The sequence below is a fragment of the Microchirus variegatus genome, assembly GCF_963457635.1.
Source record: "Microchirus variegatus genome assembly, chromosome: 5".
Taxonomy (NCBI): Eukaryota; Metazoa; Chordata; class Actinopteri; order Pleuronectiformes; family Soleidae; genus Microchirus; species Microchirus variegatus.
This window is the reverse complement of record NC_139806.1, coordinates 22450156-22470030: the sequence shown is the minus strand read 5'-3', so window position 1 is coordinate 22470030 and position 19875 is coordinate 22450156. Positions and strand designations below refer to the sequence as shown.

General features: G+C 40.0%; 3 protein-coding genes across 4 annotated transcripts in view; 2 read left to right on the top strand and 1 right to left on the bottom strand.

Annotated features, from left to right (window-relative positions):
- The window catches only part of LOC310927565 (uncharacterized protein), a 10456-nt gene extending 3601 nt beyond the window's left edge, over window positions 1-6855 (top strand). The window contains exons 3-10 of the mRNA XM_083889881.1: window positions 1-234; window positions 476-1093; window positions 3825-3937; window positions 4075-4177; window positions 4267-4339; window positions 5945-6016; window positions 6114-6267; window positions 6382-6855. The exon at window positions 1-234 is cut by the window's left edge and continues 453 nt beyond it. Coding sequence (XP_083746007.1) covers window positions 1-234; window positions 476-1093; window positions 3825-3937; window positions 4075-4177; window positions 4267-4339; window positions 5945-6016; window positions 6114-6257 — 1357 coding nt within the window. The 3' untranslated portion in view covers window positions 6258-6267; window positions 6382-6855. The remainder of the gene's footprint in view (window positions 235-475; window positions 1094-3824; window positions 3938-4074; window positions 4178-4266; window positions 4340-5944; window positions 6017-6113; window positions 6268-6381) is intronic.
- Window positions 6856-8126: 1271 nt separating this feature from the next.
- Window positions 8127-16150, top strand: LOC310927618 (uncharacterized protein). Of its 2 annotated transcripts, XM_083889964.1 has the most exons (8): window positions 8127-8259; window positions 8415-8501; window positions 8579-8647; window positions 9383-9493; window positions 9575-9762; window positions 9877-9940; window positions 10018-10097; window positions 16015-16150. In XM_083889964.1, the coding sequence occupies exons 4-7, from the start codon at window positions 9392-9394 to the stop codon at window positions 10054-10056; spliced, it is 393 nt and encodes a 130-aa protein (XP_083746090.1). In that variant the 5' UTR covers window positions 8127-8259; window positions 8415-8501; window positions 8579-8647; window positions 9383-9391; the 3' UTR covers window positions 10057-10097; window positions 16015-16150. The 2 variants fall into 2 exon arrangements, with proteins under 2 accessions (XP_083746090.1, XP_083746091.1); XM_083889965.1 differs by lacking the exon at window positions 8415-8501 and having other exon boundaries at window positions 8176-8259.
- Window positions 12954-18793, bottom strand: LOC310927327 (lipase member H-like; the record flags this gene model as incomplete). The annotated part of the gene is made up of 10 exons (XM_083889621.1): window positions 12954-13088; window positions 13168-13341; window positions 13427-13535; window positions 15248-15337; window positions 15502-15669; window positions 15793-15882; window positions 15996-16097; window positions 17219-17327; window positions 17403-17773; window positions 18736-18793. The coding sequence occupies 10 exons, from the start codon at window positions 18791-18793 to the stop codon at window positions 13004-13006; spliced, it is 1356 nt and encodes a 451-aa protein (XP_083745747.1). The 3' UTR covers window positions 12954-13003.
- Between the last annotated feature and the right edge of the window lie 1082 nt (window positions 18794-19875).

Here is a 19875-nt window from a genome sequence, read left to right as displayed (position 1 = left end):
GGGCTCTTTCAGGGGCTTCAAAAGACAGTCAGGTATTTCCCATCAGGAGCACCAGAACCAAGGTCCTCGTAGGAGTTACAGCCCCAGAGAAAGGCCCTATGAGCATTCAGGTCACGGCATGAAGCGCTGGAACGAGGCTGGGGCATTCTCTAATTCCAGCGATGGAGATCACAGGCCCTCTGGGTCACAGAGGAGCCCCAGAGAGATGAATGGGAGAGGCTCGTGTCCAGAGAGGTATTTGAGTGAAACAACTATCCCAGCTGGGTAACATTATTATAAAAATGTGGTTTCACCTGCCATTGAGAAGAGAGTTACATCAGTAATTGCCCTTTGAAAATTTACTTCCCCTGTGTCATTCTATCATGGCATTAAGATGGTGCTGCTTTAAGAAAAAATGTACAAGTTCCACCTCCCAATTAACATGACAATGGATCTGTCATTGTAATGATTTCTCTATTGTTTGATGGATATACAGGTGGTCATCAGAGCAACACTCCAGACGGCAGCGTGGTCCAGTGGAGAGGCAGGGCAGCAGATCTCACAGTAGAGAGAGGACACAAGATGTCCCTCATCAGCTCCCTTTCAGATCCCCCTCATGGAATCGAGGTCCACCACAGTCATCATCCTACCACAGGAGCCCCCAGGAAAGGCAACTGTCAGGATCCAGCAAGAGGAGGATATCCGACATCAGCATGTCCTCCTCAGACCCTTTACCAGAGAATGGCAATCCAAAACGTCCCAGGAGAGAGAGACCTCAGCTTATCACTATTCCCAGGCCATTTGGTGCTAGACCATTGTCTCTAAGGGATAAAAGTTACCTGGTTAAGAGACAAGTGAAAGCACAGTCTCTCATGAGGCTCAGAATACCTCCATCTGTGAGACCAAGGCCTCAACTGGGGGACTCCAGCTCTGTTCTTGCCACCAGGAAGAGACGGTTCCAGTCAAATCCAGTTCACCTGAAAAGATTTGAAGCAAGGAGGGAAAAACCACAACTGTCACCCTCCAGAGATGATGACGGTGGCAGCAAGCCTTCACGAGACTCTGACACAGACAAAGAACAGGTGGAGTCTCGTCGGCCTGAAAACACACACAGGTATGGTATTTCCCTTCTAGCACTGTTCGCAGGGGCTTGATGATTCTTAGGAAGTCAAGAAAGAGTGTGAAGGGGGTGCCAGCTATGGAAAATGAAGATATAATTTTCAGCTATATGCACAACATTGAATCAGTTGAAAAGCCACAAAAGTTCTGAACTGCCCACCCGCTGCATATGTTTCAAAATATCTTCCCATCAAGTGGTCTCAAGAGAAGGTGATAAGGTGCGCTGCATATCGATGATGCCAACTTGTTTTAAAACCAGACAAATGAGTAAATGCTCTTGATGAGGGGAGTGGAGAACACATGATCTGTGCAGAATTCCTCAGTTGGTCAGCAGTGAAAGTTTTTAGAAAAAAAAACAGTGTTCTTCAGCATGCTGTGAAGACTGCTCCGTATTCGATTCACCCAACCCCTTCATGCTTCATAGTAAACAAAAGCAAACAGAAGCTGAAGTTATAAGATTTATTGTAAAGCACAAAATGAGAACATGAAGAAGACTACACGCCAACATGACCAAAACTAAATTTGCCACACTCTGACGTTATTGGCAGCACATCACCTGTTAATGGATCATTGGAAAAGGATGCATCAATAGGAAATTGAGTGCTGTGACTGGTCAAGGCACCAACTAAAACAAGGGACTACAGAATTTCAAGTCAAGTGGCATATTTAATCAAGGAGATGCTGAAGCAAAGTTTTGTCTGAGTATTTCAATACAATGCTCATGGATAATGTATATGAAAAGCACCCGGAGAGCGCAGACCTCCGCCAAGGCAGCTTATATGAGAGAATCAACCCCACTCCCCGGATCACGCCCATGTTGCTAACTGACAGACAAACTCCGGCGAAAACATCGTCAGTTCAAGAACATCACTCGCCATCGTCGGCGTTGGGACAACGTGCAACTGCATTCGTTTTAACTCGTACATTAACTATAAATAACTTTTTCTTAACTGTCAGTACACACCAAATACCAAGCAACACAATATCTTGATAAAGCACCAAAGTTGTTATAATTTTATAACATTTTAACATCATAAAAACAATTAAAGCACAAGATTAATTAAATGCAAACCTACATGTACACATCCTCTATAGGGTCATAGTAATTCCCAAGTCATTTTGCACATTCATCCACACAAGTGGAAATAATTAATTCAAGAAGGACTGGCTGAACTGAATCTGAAGGACAAAGCGTTCTTTTTGAGAGTGGAGGACCCAAATAACTGTTCACACTTCATTCAGTGCATCATAATGCTGGAGTTGTCTGCCATTCTTAAATTTAAGTAAGCTTACAGCTCCCATGCCGCCTGTTGTGCACCATGTCATGTCCAAGCCAGAGAATCGTAAGCATTTTAACATTCCCCCACCTCCAAACTCCCAGGGATGTTGGCTCACCTTCTGCATGAGTCAAACCAGTGACCATAAAGCTACAATATATGTGTCATTTGAAGTTGCTGCAGAAGGATCATATTAGAAGAAGCTGAGAACTTGGATCAAGCTCTGAAAAGGATGTGGCAGAAGTGGAGAAACAAGGCAGAGCTGATGGGTTGGACACGATGTAAATGATGACAGGAGAGGTTGAAGTGATACTGCTCGGGTACAGAAGCTAACACCAGCTTTCATCTTTGAAGCTTTACCATACATCTGGGTTTATCAAGTCGGTGGGAATGTAATTGGTCTTTACTCAGCATCTGCTGTGGTCCGTCTGTCATGTCTGACATCTTCATGACTTCTAAAGGCTAAATATCTGATGTACACCAAAGTTCATGATACATGAAGTCTCCAACGTACCTTTCATTCTGTGAAAGCATTGCCTTCCATTAAGGACAAAAGATATCCTCAAGGATTTATTGGCAGTTTGTCCCAATGTAACTTAAAACTACTACGTGAGGAGGAATAGAAAGTACTGCACAATCTATCAGATCTTCTTTGATAATTTTCTGCCTTTCCATAAATGACCACACCACACGTGTTTGCTTTACGAAGGAGAGTATGGCATCTGAAGGAATTGTCTTTTAAAAATTCTCCCTTGAGGGCACTGCAAAGCCTGAAGTACTCGACCATGAAACCATCAACCTCTATGTGGACAGACAAGCACAGGCTCGTCTCTTAAAGCCACTCAGTGGTGTTGCAGAAGAAGCTGACATGATAATCAGCCTGGAAAGCGGTTCATGTCAGAACTACAGATGTCTTCTAAAACTCATATCTTCCTCTGTTGTGTATGTTGTCAACACTGTCTGGATGAAGATTGAATTCAACTAAAGGAAAAACTCAAAACAACCTTGTAATAAAAACCTCAGCATCACAGTGAAGACGAGAGCATTGTCCATCTGTGCCTCGGAGAGGATGATAGAAGATTTGATGAAGTGATCTAAACCCATATCTTAGAAGTCATCCAAGATTTGCACACTAACCTTCAGAGTGAATGAAGAGGGCTCAGATTGATTCAGGGTACAAAAGTAGAAGTACAGGAGCATGGACATGCCATGTTTTTTGTAAGTACCCCTGTCTAATGTGTGGCTTTATAATTTATCTGCTTGCAAACTGTTCTATACTGGTTTCATTTAAATTTAGTTTCTTTTAAGAGCTGATAGGTTAATTTTGTTTCCTTTTCTTTAAAATGCTGTGAATTTGAATGTCATGATGTTGCCTCCAGGACATATTGTTTTGTGTACTTGTGCTGTGATAGAAAAGCTGTTCATCTTCCTGTGCAATGCTCTCCACAGATCATCTCCCATAGAGAAACGTGATCTTGTGGTTTTGTCCCACTGGCCACCAGGGCCGAGCTCTTCTAAGGATCGCTCACCCTTTAAAGAATGCAGCCCAAAGCAGAAGACAGGTAATTTTTTTTGTATATCCTGGATATTGTAATCATGAATGGAAGCATTGATTATGCTGCTGTATTGATATTATGACATTGTTTTGTAGTTTCAATATATTTAATTTGTATTGTTCAATCCTCCCCGTTTTGTTTAGAATGCAATTCGGATGCAAGCACGTCACCAAACAATCGACTCTCAAAGACAAATTACTCGGAGCCTGTGGACCGGAGACGACATTTTGACAAGAGAATTGGAAGGTATGTTTCTTAGGATTGCTCTACCATGATTTTAACCAAAGCTCGTGTTTACTGGGAAGTCCAGTGTGCCACTCTGTTTTTCTTTGTAGGCCATTTAATGCGATGCAGGACAGCCATAGATCTGGGAGGTTTTTCAGAAGACCAGGACCAGCACCCATACAAGTAAGAGAAGTATTTAACTGGACTGTGTTGAGCTTGTGCCACAGTAACTGGTATATCTCTGGGGCTGGGTATTATTTTCTTTAAACTTTCCGATGGGGCATGGATATCTTTTCAATTTAACAAAAATTGAATTACATATTATGGTAAAATTCTGCAGTTTAAGTCTTGGTCTTATTTAGGGCTGAACGATATGGACAAAATGTCATATCTCGATATTCATGCCAGATATCTCTACATGACTACAGGTTCGTTAAAAACCAAGCATTTTTCAGAAAAATAAAAACATAATTCAAAAGACTGGAAACTTTCCACATGGAAAGTGCAGGTTTATTTATAAGAACTCACTGCCAGTCATCAACATTAACATGAAATCACCAAAGAATAAATAAAAAATCAAACATTTTACTGCAGCTCCGCTTTAATGTTTGATGCGTTATCAGTCGTCACGCAAACCTGTTGGTCCTCCTTCAAGTCCCAGTCTGCTAACGCACCTCATCTCCTGCGCTATATTATCACCTGTATGCTCCCCGGGGAAGGAGGACGTCTGCAGACAGCGGGTCTTGAGTTCGGAGTTTGTTGTAATAAAATGCATCGTTAAACTGATGTGAGGTTCGGTTGTCCGGCGTGACCACAGGTCCGTGGTTGTGGCGAAATGATCGATTTATGTTTTGGCACAAAATCGCCACCGGCCTCATTATCTTCCACACTGATGTCATTTTTCTTGATTTTTTTTTGATTTTCCCACTGTATGTCGTGTGTGTGCGTCTCAGTCTCCGTCTCCCTCCCGCCCTCCTATGTTTGTTTGGTTTGCTTAAGCTGTCGATCCACAGCAATCATGAAATACGGTTTGTGGTTGGCTGGCCGTAGTGGTGCATTCAAGGGCAATCGTAAAAAGATGTGTATTGTGACTGCCAGCGCTGTACATGCAGGGCGAGCGCGGGGGGAATCTATATCGTTTATATCGTCGCTATTAATATCTTGAATGTTCATATCTCGATATTGATACAATAAGGATATACCGTTCAGCCCTAGTCTTATTGCAGTCGAACGCAGAACAACCCTCTGCTCACATATTAAGTCTGTGCAAATTTAGATCTTGACACGCCTTCATTCATTAAACTAGTGCCAACTTCTCAAAACACACACTTGGTGAGATTAACTTCTTTAAAACAGAAACTTGATATTGAAGGACAGCACTTTTTCTGCTTTAGGTCCTACAGACGAGGTTCAATGTCACGTTGATGCCACAAAATTGCAATACCCGGCCCGATATATGACCAGAGAATTAGTCATAATTCAGCTGTGATCATAGACCATTGCATATTTCAAAACATTAATATCACAACTATGAGACAACTTTTTTCATTTTACTCAAATGTTTGTAAGTATAGATGAAAGTAAGTAAACCGTCAGAGGAGAATCGCAGCTAAAACATTTCGTAGAATCCCCATTCCTTATGTTTTCGATTTAACTCTTTACTCTGTAAATACCAAAGTGTATTGGCTAAATAGTTTTTAACTCATCTAGTATTGTGATTAGACTTTCATTTTAGAAATAATTAAGGACAATTGCTTATTATTCTGCTTTCTCTGTTCTCTTTCACAGAGACCAAGGTTCCCCGGTGGTCCCAGAAATGCAGGCCCTGAGCTTTCAGGAAATATAAGAAGACCCCTCATGGTACATTAGAGACCACACACCATCAGAGATCGAAGACTTTCCGGAAATGGTCCTTGAAAATAACTTGTTTTGTTCTGTCCCTTTTTTTTTATTCAAGGAGAGCTTGGTGCCTCGTCCCTTCCCAAATCAGAGGCCAGTGTTAAGAAAAAGTCACAGTATTATGACAAAATACCGCAACATTAGGGTGATGCGACAGCAACGTACACCGTTTAACCGAGGACCCAACCAACAGCGCTGGTGATTACGCTCTGGTAAGAATTTGTGGTTTTGTGTTGGAGTTTTAAAGTAATCTGTAACTTTTGGAATTTTTGACTCAGATTTATCTATCTACAAGAAAATATATTCACTACTTCTCTCTTATCCAGATTTGTCAATCTTCAGATGCAACACTGGAAGACACAGACATTCAAGACGATTTCTGCTGTGTGGACTGCACAACCCTTCTGTCAGTGCAATCTCAACCTGCCTGTATATTTTGCAAATGTTGCTTACATTTGGTCGTGTTTGAGTTGCATCTTTGAAGTGCTCTTGTACTAGGACATTTGTAATACTATGATCTTGTGTTTTTCTGGTATTTTGATTTATAAATTGCTGCTTATGCCCTTAGAAGTCTTGGCATCATTTGTTTGTATGTTTACCACTTCAGCAACAAACAATTTCAAGGTTAAGGCCAATTTTTTTGTTTTAATTTAAACATCTCACCTGTATTGTTTGTAAATGTATCACATGAGGTGTCTCATTTGATAACTCATGGGTGTATTGATTAAAATCCATTGCTTTTCAATTGACACTGAGCTCTGACTTGTAAAACTTGAATAATCACATTGGTTTGTTTGAAACTGAGTAAAATTGGATTTAACACTCTGAGAGTTGTCATGCCTGAATAATTCCATTCTGCTGTGTACTATATGTGCATGGGGTGTCTTTAGATGGGGGGTTAGGGTTAGCGTAGGTAGGGGCCAAAGTCTTGAGGCCAAAGAGGGGGCCAAGCCTGTCCAGTCCAGAACCACACCGAGGCACCACCAGAGCAACGGGACCGACCCCTCTCCATGGAGGGGCAGCCCCCCTATGAGCTCAGTCCCTCAGATGCCAGGAGGGTGTCTGCCACCCATCTCCCAGAGGCAGACCAGGCCCATGCTCCAGCCCCCAATGATCGACAGGGCAAAGTAGCTTCCCCTGCACCAACCACAATATTCCCTTCAGGGATGGGAGACACACCAGCAATTGACCTGGAAATGGTTAGTAGGTCAAAGTGGAATTAAAGTGGTCTTACTATGACATTCAGAAATCCTTTCCTCACAGGCCTTAAAAGCCATGAAAAGTGGGTGTACATGTGTATTTACATAATTCACAAACATCACAAATTGCATTGACAAAAATATTTGATCTGTGTGCTATTCAATTTGTAATTTTCGAGTAACAAAAGAAAAAATAGAAAGCATTAAAAACGATACAGAGCATAATAAAACACCTAATAAACAAAGCAAAACAAACGCGATGGAGTAATAGTCTTTTTTAAAAACAATTTAAAATGCCCAGTAGTCAGGGCGTTTACATTGGCAAACTGATGCACAACATAAACAAGAAAGCATGATATTGATGGATTAAGAAAAGATGCAAGGAGATTAAAGAAAAGATAAGTTACTTAACAAGAATATGCAAACCCACTTTTTAAAGATGACAAACTATCTGACCCAATTAAGAAATCTAAACTGCGACAAGATCAACATTTTTATTTGTGCTGCCATTTCTGTAATATTATTTAGAATTTTCAACTGATATAATTGATAACTCAAAATTAATTGTATGCATGTGTTAGTAAATCTTAATTTAAAGGCTGGGGGAAAAAAAAGAATATATATATATTTTGTGGCCGTAAAATATCATAGAATGAGTTCAGACTCAGTCGCAAACCAGAAATGACTGGTATAAAATTAGTAAATTTTTCCTCTAATTGCTGAAAATATCTGTCATAACATTCCCAGTCCTTTCTGTTATAATAAAAAACAAATTACTGCTCTTTCTGCTTAATTTCTGTTGTGAATATAACATTAGTAGCACAGATTTGTCCTTTAAAGCCTTCTCTTGCCCTTCACTCTGTCCCAGTGATATTTGTCTGTCCCAGGCTAAACTTAGCCCCGAGAATCACCACTGATTCACTGCTCACCACACTGGGTTACAATGGAGGGTGTCGTGTTTCCACAGATGCTGCTCTATTTCAAAGACAACGCTGTCAAAACAAGGTGAGTGTTCCTCCCAGATCTTTGACAATAATCTGTTTAATGGCTCTTTACAAACGCCTGTAAATCTGTCACTGTGCGTCTGTTATTGCATGTGGTGTTCAGTTGTTCACTGCTGTGACAGATACAGCTGTCTCCACTCTAACTCCCACATTTAGCTGGATAAAGATGTGGCTGTATCTGATGTAGAAGACTTATTTTGAAAGGAGCCAGTAATAGTCCAAGTATGTTGAAATTTCTTTAAGGTGAGTGTGAGGTTATCATACTGAGCTGTGTTCTGTTGATTTCGCTCCACTGATTTAGTTCAATCTGTCGTTTGTAGATGTAGATCCTAAAATCTCTGCAAGTTTTCCTGTCTCGATGGGCAGCCATAGCTCAATCCTCATTCCTGGTAAGCCATGTGTTGTAAAGTCTCTATCACGCTTGAATGCTGCTACATGCTGAAAGAGTACGAATGTGTCAGAGTAATCTTTGATAAAATAAACAAGAAAGGAACAAGATGTCGGTTTGTTAATTGTGAAAATGGGCTTCATTCTCCATAGCTTTTAGATCAATTTTAAGTTTTTGGTATGAAAGTTGTGTTTGACTTTTATTCTCCGTTTCCCTCAAAGACACTGAGGAGTTTGGCTCAATTGTATCTGAGAAGATAAATGAGCAGATAGCCCTCGCTGCAGATGAGAGGTTACAGTCAGAGCTTCAGACTCTGGGAAGTATACTTTCTTTAATAACAGTCACCTAAGTTGACATCGTGCAGCTCAAAGTGCTTCGCATCACAATAAACGACAACGATGCCACAGATTAAATTAAAATGAAGTATAACAAAACAAAAACTGCCATGTAAACAGAATTCTTTGTGAATACAGTAAGAATAAACAATTATCTGTTCAATACTGAGAAATCTCATTGATTTGATGTATACATCCTAATCAGATTATCCTAATCTGGACAACAATAATATATATGGAATATTGAATTAGAAGCTTGTGTCAATAAACATAATAAAAATAATATATATATTGAATGTACTTTTTGAATTTTGAATATGTCTGGATCACCCAAAGCTGGTACACTTTTTTTTATATATTCAATGGACGAAGCAAAGCCCCATGTTACTTGTCACTTACAGGTACGACTCATGATGGAGAAGGAAAGAAAAGAAACCCAGAGTGAAGCGGTGGATACTTTATCTCTTCAAAAAAACTGTCAAGAAACAAGTCAAAATGGGTGTGGCCTGTCTGTAAGTGTCAAATATTTGATTTTTTTTATTCCAGGGATTGTGTTGAGATGTCAGATGGTAACTTTGGTTTGTTCTCCACAGGCTGCAGAAAGTGACCCCACGCCGTCCTCCTCCTGTCTGCTCCCTCAGGCTCTTTCTTCTGCTCGTCATCCAACACTTCCCTCAGGCTTCCATTCGAGCAGAAATCCAGAGAAATCGAAGCTGGAACGACTGCAGAAAGAGCTGAGGGAGCTGAGGGAGCAGTTTGAGCAGATGAAGACTCAACACAAGTATGTCTTTGTTATTGTCTATCTGTCTCAGCCTGGTTAACACTGGACATGTCTTCCCTTGCATCTCTGCCATCATCGTTTTCCTAATTGTTTCATTCATGATTGTTTTTCCAGCAAAGAAATTAAGCTGCTGATGAGCGAGCTGGACGAGGAGAAAAGGATTCGCTTGACTTTACAGGTGTGAAGAATGAAAAAGTGTGGTGCAAATAAGTTGCCATAACTTGAATGTTAGACTTCTGATGTGTCTCGTTTTAGATGGAGATCCAACGTATGAAGAAGCACATGTCTAAATGAGAGGAGTCACCAGAGAAGAGACAAAAGGACCATGTTTAAAGGTTCTTCAGACAAATTCTATTTTTCTAAGTTTGAATCAGTGATTCTTTTAAATAAAAAACAATAATATTTAGATTGTCATTTAATTTATTGTTTTTGTTGGATTGCTGAATTAGATAAGCGATAGTGATAGAGATAATTATCTGGTGACTGTTCTCTGTAAATGAGCACTTTGGGGCAAATGCCTACATTTCTATGTTTCTCAGGGGGAATTCAAGTCAGATTGAATTGAATGACTGAATATGTTTAAAAAAACCAAAAAAAAACCAGTCATGTACATATGAATATTCGGACATCGACACAATTCTCTTCATTTTGGCTATACACCACTAAAATGGATTACCAGGGTATTTACATCCAAATCAGGTCAACAGTGTAGGAATTACAATGACAATGGGACAATTGACTGAAAAGCTACTTCATGAACAGGTGTGAGCTATTCCCTCATTGTGTCATCTTAAATTAAGCAGGTAACAGTTGATTATAGTGATATTTGCATTTGGAATCTGATGCTGTTAACTCTCAATATGAGATCCAAGGAGCTGTCACTATCAGTGAAGAAGCCATCATTAGGCTGAAAAATCAAAACAAACCCATCAGAGAAATAGCAAAAACATGAGATGTGGCCAAATCAACTGTTTGGAACATTCTTAAAAAGAAAGAATGCACCAGTGAGCTCAGCAACACCAAAAGACCTGGAAGACCAAAGAAAACCACTGTGGTGGAAGACAGAGGAATTCTTTCCCTGGTGAAGAAAAATGCCCTTCACAACAGTTGGTCAGATCAAAAACACTCTCCAGGAGGTAGATGTTTGTGTTTCAAAGTCAACAATCAAAAGAAGACTTCACCAGAATAAATACAGAGGGTTCACCACAAGATGTAAACCATTGGTGAACCTCAAAAACAGGAAGACAAGATTAGAATTTGCCAAATAACCTAAAAAAGCCGTTACAATCCTGGAAGAACATCCTCTGGACAGATGAGACCAAGATCAACTTGAACCACAGTGATGGGAAGAGAAGAGTGTGGAGAAGGAAAAGGAACTGCTCATGATCCACAACATACCACCTCATCAGTGAAGCATGGTGGTGCTAGTGTCATGGTGTGGACATGTATGGCTGCCAATGGAACTGGTTCACTTCACAGTGCAGATGGACAATGACCCAAATAAGTGGAATGTTATGGAATGGCCAAGTCAATCACCTGACTTGAGCATGCATTTCACCTGCTGAAGACCAAACTGAACGGAAAATGCCCCAAGAACAAGCAGGAACTGAAGACTGTGTCAGTAGAGGCCTGACAGAGCATCACCAGGGATGAAACCCAGTGTCTGTTGATGTCTATGCCTTCCAGACTTCAGGCTGTAATTGACTACAAAGGATTTGCATCCAAGTATTAAACAATGAAAGTTTGATTTACGATTGTTTAGTTTGTCCCATTACTTTTGGTCCCCTAAAACGTGGGAGGCACATATAGACAACTACACCGTTTGTAAGTGAAAAATATTATTCGGCCTTCTCTAAAGTTATCAGCTCCCATTCCTAAGTACAACCCTGAACAATTCAGGACAGCGCCTGCTGAAACTGTTGTTGTCACATTGACCTCGGTACAGCACTGTTGTCTACAGAATTCATCTCTTCATGTTCTCGCTGAGCCTGACCAGAATGGGGCAGATGGCTGACGCTACTGCGCAGTCCTCCCCAAGGTCAGCTCCATGTATCAGCAGAGGAAGCACCTTTAAGTATCCTAACTCTGGGACTCACAGGCAGACTGACAGAGGATGCCCAACTGTTAACATACTTGTTTTATGTTCGGCATTGTCTCAGTTCTCCTCAGATCTGAGCTGCTTCCAATAAAGCTTTTCAACTTAACTCATCTCTGACTCCAGGAAACTCCATCTTTGGTCGACTCACTTAATAATCAAATCTCCGCAACACCGTTCACCGGATTTGGATGTAAATACCCTCAAATTAAAGCTGAAAGTGTGTCGTTAAAGCACATCCTGTTTGTTTCATAGAGCCAAAAAGAAGTGAATTGTGTCGAGGTCCCAATATTTATGAGCCTGACTGTATGTATGTATGGAGTATGGATGGTACGATACAACTTTTATGAGATACCGATATCACAAATTCGAATATCTACAGATTCTAGTCCCTTACAGTCATTTGAGACTATTTCTGAACTATGAAGCTGTTAACAACACAGTTTCAAAGACATCATTCTCCAACTGTGTATTAAACAAACAGCCCAACATGACTCAGCTAAAATGCTTTTACTGATTTTTATTTACATTTTTACAGTCTGTGCATAGTGAAACATGCAATTTTTATCTGTCTGATTGGATATCAGACAGATAGACAGATTCCAGTGATTTTGACAGGTTGGATCAATACCAATACTGACTGATACCTGATACCCTAGTATCGCTGGTTTTCAGTCATTTGCTGTATTTCGTGAAAATTTACAATATGAAGCTTCATAATTTAAGTACGTCAAGTACAATTTAAAAAAAAAAAAAAATGAAAAATGAAAACAATCCCAAAATAGCGAGAAACCCCATAAAGAAAGTCAGTGCACAGACATGAGTCCTCTTTTATAATTCAACACAAGATAAACATAAAACACTGACCAGGCTCTTGGTTCATTTATCAACTTTTAATGTTGGGGAAGCATTTTAATTGATAAATGATGCTGCAGGTGGATCTTGTGGACTTGAGTTTTCTTTCAATTTATAAAATATAAATGTGAATTTATTTACACAAATAAATACATGGTATAAATAATACACAGTCATTGTTGACATTATCAGTATTTAAAAACTATATCTAGGTCGATGCCAGTTCGATGCAATCGTGACACTTCTTTTTAATTCACGTGGTGAGTTTGTGACACTGGGTCTGATTTTGCTTCAGAATTTGGATTCTTCACAGGGAATCGGTCTGAAGGTGACCTCACTGTTCTCCTCCAGAATGATGTCATATCGACACAGATCTCTGTGAAAGAACAAAGCCAGTTTTACTGTAGGTATTTCCTGAAAATGATTCAAATTATGGGTCAATATATGTTGCTTACGTTGACTCGTGTTCCAGATGTGTGAGACGGATTCGGAGAATTCGTAGTTTATATGTGGGCTGGAATGCTTTCCCAGTGGAGAACTTGACCGACACTTTTTCAACCTTTTCCACGTCTTTGTCGAACTGGGCAAACAACATTGTCTCTTTGTTTTTCTTGAAGTCTGATGTTTTGCTGATATAAAAACACACAGTTCTGAGAGGAAGCAGTAATACACAAACAAAGAGGAATACTTTTTTTTTTTTTTGAAAATACTTACTGGTCAATGTTTGCCACCGCTTCTGTACCATTGTAATGAAGTTTAATTGTTATGTATCCCCGACGGAGTTCCATGTTCCATATCATCACATCCACTCGGTAGCCTGTAACTTTAAGAAAACATTTTCACCGACTTTAAGTGAGTTCTTCCTCCAAGATAGGGGTCTCAAAATGCAGTGCATTATGTAACTGGCCATAAAATCCTCCTAATATGTCACAGAGACTCAGGAATAATTCATATAACAAACTGAACTCACCAACAACAACAGTACAGCCAAAATATTCACATCATTTTTTTTTTGCAGAACGCAAATCATGTTTGTTTTGAAATCATGTTTTGGCATGTGACGCCACCTACTGCTGTCTACCAATCATTGCAGTCAGTAGAGTCTCAGCTGCCGTCTGAGCTACAAAGGCGGAGAAAACAAAACCTAAAAGACCTCGGTATTTTGAATTTGAGTGTAGTAACCGTTTTTGGCCACATTCTTACATATGGCGCCTTTAAACCTGTGTTCATGTCAAGGGCGAGAAATCTGAAATTAAAGATGTGTTAATGTGCCAGTTGATGAACTCATAGCAGAACAACGTAGAGGGGAATTTATGAATGATTTTCCACTGAAATCAAACAATCAGTCTATTAAGGCACTTTCCATCTGTCCGATCTGATTTCCTTTATTTTCAATCATTTTTACTACAGGTATAAAGCTAAAAGGTAGTGACCAAAGTACAAACGAGGGACTGACCTACCCTTATAACCCCCCTCTAGTTCAGGCCCTGTGTCCACATTTAATTAGATGCCGGTGCCAAGGCATCCCAGTGGGAACTCTGGTAGCACTAGTTTGTTTATTTCTTTTATGGGCGAGGTCACTCGATGTGTGGGACGAACACATGTGTCAAAGGAGGAGCAGGAAAGACAACATATTATCTCATGGGCAGAATACATGTTTGACACACATGCTCTAAGAACTGATACTAAATTAACTTAAAAAAATAAATGATTATTTAAAAGTCCTTTATTTTATGGTCTTCGTTCACTTCGTTGATGATTCACTGAATGATGAGAAATCAACACACTCAAGAGTTCAACCATCTATAGCAGGGGTGTCAAACTCATTTTCACTGAGGGCCACATCAGCATAATGGTTGCCTCAAAGGGCCAGATGTAACTGTAAGACAGAATAAATGTAACTACATGTAAATGCAACGTAAGCGGACATTTTGGGACCATTTGTGGATATTTCAATCTCAATTTCATTCGTCGCATGATGCATATACAATGATAGACTGCAAACTTGTGGCGGGATGCCGTCACTTTAGGAGTTTATAGTCAACACACTTAGCAGCATAGACCTCGCGGGCCACATAAAATGATGTGGCAGGCCACATCTGGCCCCCCGGGCCTTGAGTTTGACACATGATCTATAGCATGACTCAGCAATCATATGAGTATTTATCCCAAACATTCACTGTACTTTTTGCTGCCATTATGACTGACATCCTTCTATAATCCCAGCATATTGTACATTGCAGATTCTAATATGCAAGGTTCGAAAATGAAAGGATGGATGACTGTGATTATATGAGCAGTAACAAGGGAAAAACAAAAATGAGTAGAGGCATTGCTAATTTGAGTCAGATCAATCAAATTGGTTTAAATAACATACATGGTTTACTTTTTTCTGTATACAGTATATGAATATATGTCTTTGTTGGCAAGATATATGCTGTTATTTCTCATTGGGATCGTAACTATGACTATAAAGGCTTGAATGAAATACCAGTAAAGTAGTGAGTAAATACTTATTAGTGCTCTCTTACTTACTGCAGAATGGAGACTCTGCATTTGTTGTGAAGAAGGTTTTCGTTTGGCCCAGCTTCAGCAGGATGCTTTCCCACTGTGTGACATCATATCCTGCATTAAAGTGCACAAGATTTCTGTCAAGAACGTCTGGAGAAACACAGATTTCTACTTACATACATACAGTACATACATACACACAACAGACCATACAATAACATTTTCCTGAAATATATTCAGTCTAACAGGCTTTTCTTGTATATAATCAGAATACAAACCAAAGACAGGACACCCAGCAGCACCAAACTGGTCACAGCTCAAACATTTTCCATCTAGAAAGTCAGTTACGGAGCTGCAGGGGAAGGCCCTGCTGGCACATGTGTGATTCAAAGAGCCCAGGTAGAGCCGCACTGATCTCTGGTGATCACATTTAAAATAAGAAGAACCTATAAGGAGAGAAGTCAGAGGTACATTGTCATTACAGTCCCAATTGAAACTGAAGGAGTTATTATTATTAGTATTATCATTGCATCCTTAGAACATGCGTCATCATTTTTCATGGACTTTACCAGAAAATATCGTCTTAGGGCAGCCAGGTTGGTCTGTTCCTCCATTTGCATAGAAATCAATGTGACCCAGAGGCTCCCTGAAGCCCAGAGCTGTATATACACAATTGACACATGAAAATGAGGACAAAGTTATTACATACAACGCTTACTTGAACACAGTTAAAACAAAGATTTGCTGCAGAAATTCAGCCTCAATAACTAACCGTCTATATCTGTGTGCAGGACATCGACAAACTTGGCATCATTTGGGTCCAGTCGATCCTCAGGATCAGTTCCAGTGAATTGAGGCCCAGCAGGATCCAGAGCTGCAAACATGACAACTCTTCAGCTTTAAATTTATCCCTGACCACATTACAATTTTTAATATACTGTATTAAATTACATTAAGGTAATTTCAAAAGTCAATGGGGTAAGAAAGGCCACACGGTTGGTATCATGGTTAATATATTGGCTGACAAAGAGAGTGACTTCATTTTCTATAGTAGTTCCTAATGCACCCATTTTTAGAAATATAAACTGCAACTCCATAACTCGACTTTGAACACATCACATCATACAATACTGTGCAACATCTGAGTCATCTGAGAGACTTTGCCTCTTTGGGTGAATTCCAATTCCTTGCTTAACCCTCAATCTTAATCCTCAATCTCAAAAATGCGCTCCCGCTAGTGCAAGTGCTGTCCCGATTCTCCGAAAAATTAAGTTGAGGGCCAAGTTTAAGGGCTGTATCGCCCTCAATATTGAGATTTTCCGAGACCACCCTTGGGAGCAAGGGCTACCCAGAATGCATTGCATGTGTTCACATAAGAAAGATGCCGTTGAAAGCAGCGAAGCGAGTGCGATACAAATTAAGTATTTTCTTTGTATACTGTCAGCTGAATATGTCCGTGGTTGTGGTATTTGTATGAGTATCATCTTATAACTAACTGACAACCTAATAACTTGACTGAAATAAATAATAAATAAATAATCGTGACGTAAATGTGTTCTTCTTCTTCTTCTTCTTTTTTGGAGTTGACAGACTGGACTCAGCTTTCGCGTTATTCTGCCCCCCACAGTCTGAAGACGTATCTGCATTTAAGAGGTGTCCCATTTCTAAGTGACAAAATAACCTTCAACACTTGGTTTTGAGGGTCAGTTAAGATAAGGGTTGAGCTTGAGGGTTAAGATTGAGGGTTAAGATAGGAATTGGAATTGGCCCCATGTGGGTTAGGGTTAGGGTTAGTCATCACTAACTGTAATGTTTGCAATCGAGAAATTAAAGTTCATCTGATGTCATAATATAATGACATGCCCTTCATAAGCATTTCAGCTAAACTAAAATGTCCACATTTCTGTGGTTAAACTGCATGAGAGGAATGTGTTCATTCTTTTGAATATCACTTGATGTATTTGTTTCTTTTTGCAATTCAGAGTCAGATCTCACCTGAAATTCGTCCAATTGAACCATTGAGGTTAGCGCCAACAAAACCTGATATGTGAGCTCCCAGACTGACTCCAATCATGTGGACGGAGCTCAGAGAGGCACCATGTTCCTGAAAAGATTAGTCGTCTTAGTTAGAGCAGCCCATGATGTGTCACTGAGTCTGAGTGCCAGACAAAACCCATACCTGCATCTTTTCAATGAAAGCAGTGATGTTGGCACCCGCCTTCTTTGTATTCTCCACTGCCTTTAAATAGTTCAAATTGGTAGCTCCGTGGTTCCAGTCCACTACTATGACATTAATGTCCTTCCTGGCCAGCAGCAGATCAGTGAGGTCATGCACCCACACCGGTGGCGAACCCGTGGGCCGATACCCGTGTATGATGAAGGTGGTGGGTCGGGACAAATTGAACTGTGGACATGCAGAAAGGTTGCTGTGGGGCAAGAGTGTGCCACAGGTGCTGTTCTCCCTGGTGTACAGCAACAACCGAATTTTGATGCTGGTGCCAAGGAAGGCATGACCAAGGTTTAGGTCGGTGAACTCCACACATGTCTGAGCTGGTGAGTGATGATTAGAGGGGGAAAGGAACAGAAAGTAGAAGAAAAGGATAAAGTGGAAATGAGATTAGATTAGACACAACTGGTTTGATTGATACAAGCTTTGCTCCAGTTTGCAAAAGTTGAAGTAATAGTACAGTAACAATATTGTAATAGTATCACTCCATTACCGTTTTAATAATCAAGGTCACTATCATTAAAATAAGATTATATTACCATAATTGGACCTCTCTACCACACAATTATTACTTACCATACTTAGTCATTTAGTCATTGAATTTGACTTTTGATGACATAATACAAAGTCTCTGCTAAAGTCAGTGACATAAATAAAGTGTTTCAGTGGAGTATTCACTGCAGAAACCGCTTTTAAACACAGATGTGGCCACTGTGAACAGGTTTAACTGGGAAAACAGACAATTGGGCAACACAGAGATCTACAGTATGAGTGGATCCATCTGTCATGACATGTCATAGTTTGGAACAACACTTCACAATAAGAACACAACAACAGGACTCAATATAATCAGCTGAGAGTCATAGATGCTAAACCACAGCAAACACCATTTTCTCAAGCATGGCTGGTTTACCAAGAAATTTCAGTTCCTCAAATGCAACAAATATGACTATTTCCCAGGAGTAACTGTCATGCACTTACTGGCAAAAGTGACCCTGTGTGTGTGTGTGCGTCTTTGAGAGTGTTAGATGTATTTGATACCTCTTTAGGACCTTTTCTGTCCGAATAAGGCAGAACCTCATTTCTGAGGAAGTGGTTAAGTTTAGAGCTAGATTAATTTGTGGTTATGTTAGGCATTAACTGGTTATGATTAAAGTTTGTTTAGGCTGTCCAAATGAATGGAAGTTAATGCAGTGTCCTCAGTACAATAGCTTTGAAAACCTGTGTGAGTGTTTATGACTGTTTGTACATTTACATTTTATGGTGTTACCTTTGGTACCCTTACCTTTGTCAACTTGCGCAGCTATGAGTAGGAACAGCGTCAGGTATGGCCACGGGAACATAACTTTACACCAGCAGTTGGTGAATTACCTACAGACAGTCGTAACCAGATTAAGACCATTATATTAAAACACCAGTGAAACATTATTTTAGCCCACAAAGTAAAATAAACAGGACAACGAACACAGCAAGACATTATTTTCCCTTTGGGCTGTAATTTCTCAGCAGTTTCATCTCTGAATGCCTGTACCTCACTGAACCAAAGTAAAGTGGATAAGATAATGATCAACTTACCTTTCAGTATAATAAAAAAAAAGAAGTCCTGAATAAGCTGAGAAAAACAATTCTCACTCCACTCCAAGTTTTTTTCTGGCTCCACCCACAGTGATTAATCTCAACCAATGACACAGTGATGATGAGTGAAACTGAAATCTGCAGAAATCACTTCATGCTTCTCAGACTCCCCAGTCTGTCCAACAGAAATTTCCCAGAAGTCAGTCTAATAAACAAGAGACAGACTTGGCTACAGTGAGTGCCTCTTGTTTACTGTGTAGACAGAAAGTATCCTCCTCCGTCTCAGTCTGCACAGACGTGACAACAAACACATGCTGTCTTCAACAATAGGGACTTACTTTTGCTGAATATTTCCCTTGCTGCTTTGTTAAACCTCCTCCATGTGACAGATTATCGTCTGTTTGTCACTCCACATTATTTGAGCAGTGTTGAGGGATCAGGAAGTGAGCGGAAAGAGCAGCAGAGCATTACTGCCACACTGCATGCTCTCACAGGGAAAACCACACCCCTTGCTTCGGGTCATTGTGTTCACAGGTGAAAATGAATTCCTCTGAAGTCTCTGGTTCCTTCAGTCCTCAAACCAGTTTGGTGGCTACTCCTTGAGTTTCCACTGAGCAATCTTGTTGTCTGTTTATTGACTTGACTTTTATTTATAAATTAGAATGAAAGTGAAACAGGGTAAGGGTGTTTCTGAATACTTTCACAGAGATGGGTCTGTCTTGTTTACCCTCACCATTCAGTTACTGTGGGTGTTAGATTAAAGTTAATCTGGACTGAATTAGTCATTTTTTCCCCTCTACCTGACTGTGATTCGATTGATGTAAAATAGATAAGTCAAGATAAGAAAAAG

What these genes read in the sequence shown, in the direction of transcription:
- LOC310927618 (XM_083889964.1), top strand. Translation starts at nt 9,392, where the DNA reads ATGATGGAGAAGGAAAGAAAAGAAACCCAGAGTGAAGCGGTGGATACT. An exon ending in AAAATGGGTGTGGCCTGTCT is followed by an intron (nt 9,494 to 9,574) that starts GTAAGTGTCAAA and finishes TGTTCTCCACAG; the next exon opens with GCTGCAGAAAGTGACCCCAC. An exon ending in GGATTCGCTTGACTTTACAG is followed by an intron (nt 9,941 to 10,017) that starts GTGTGAAGAATG and finishes GTCTCGTTTTAG; the next exon opens with ATGGAGATCCAACGTATGAA.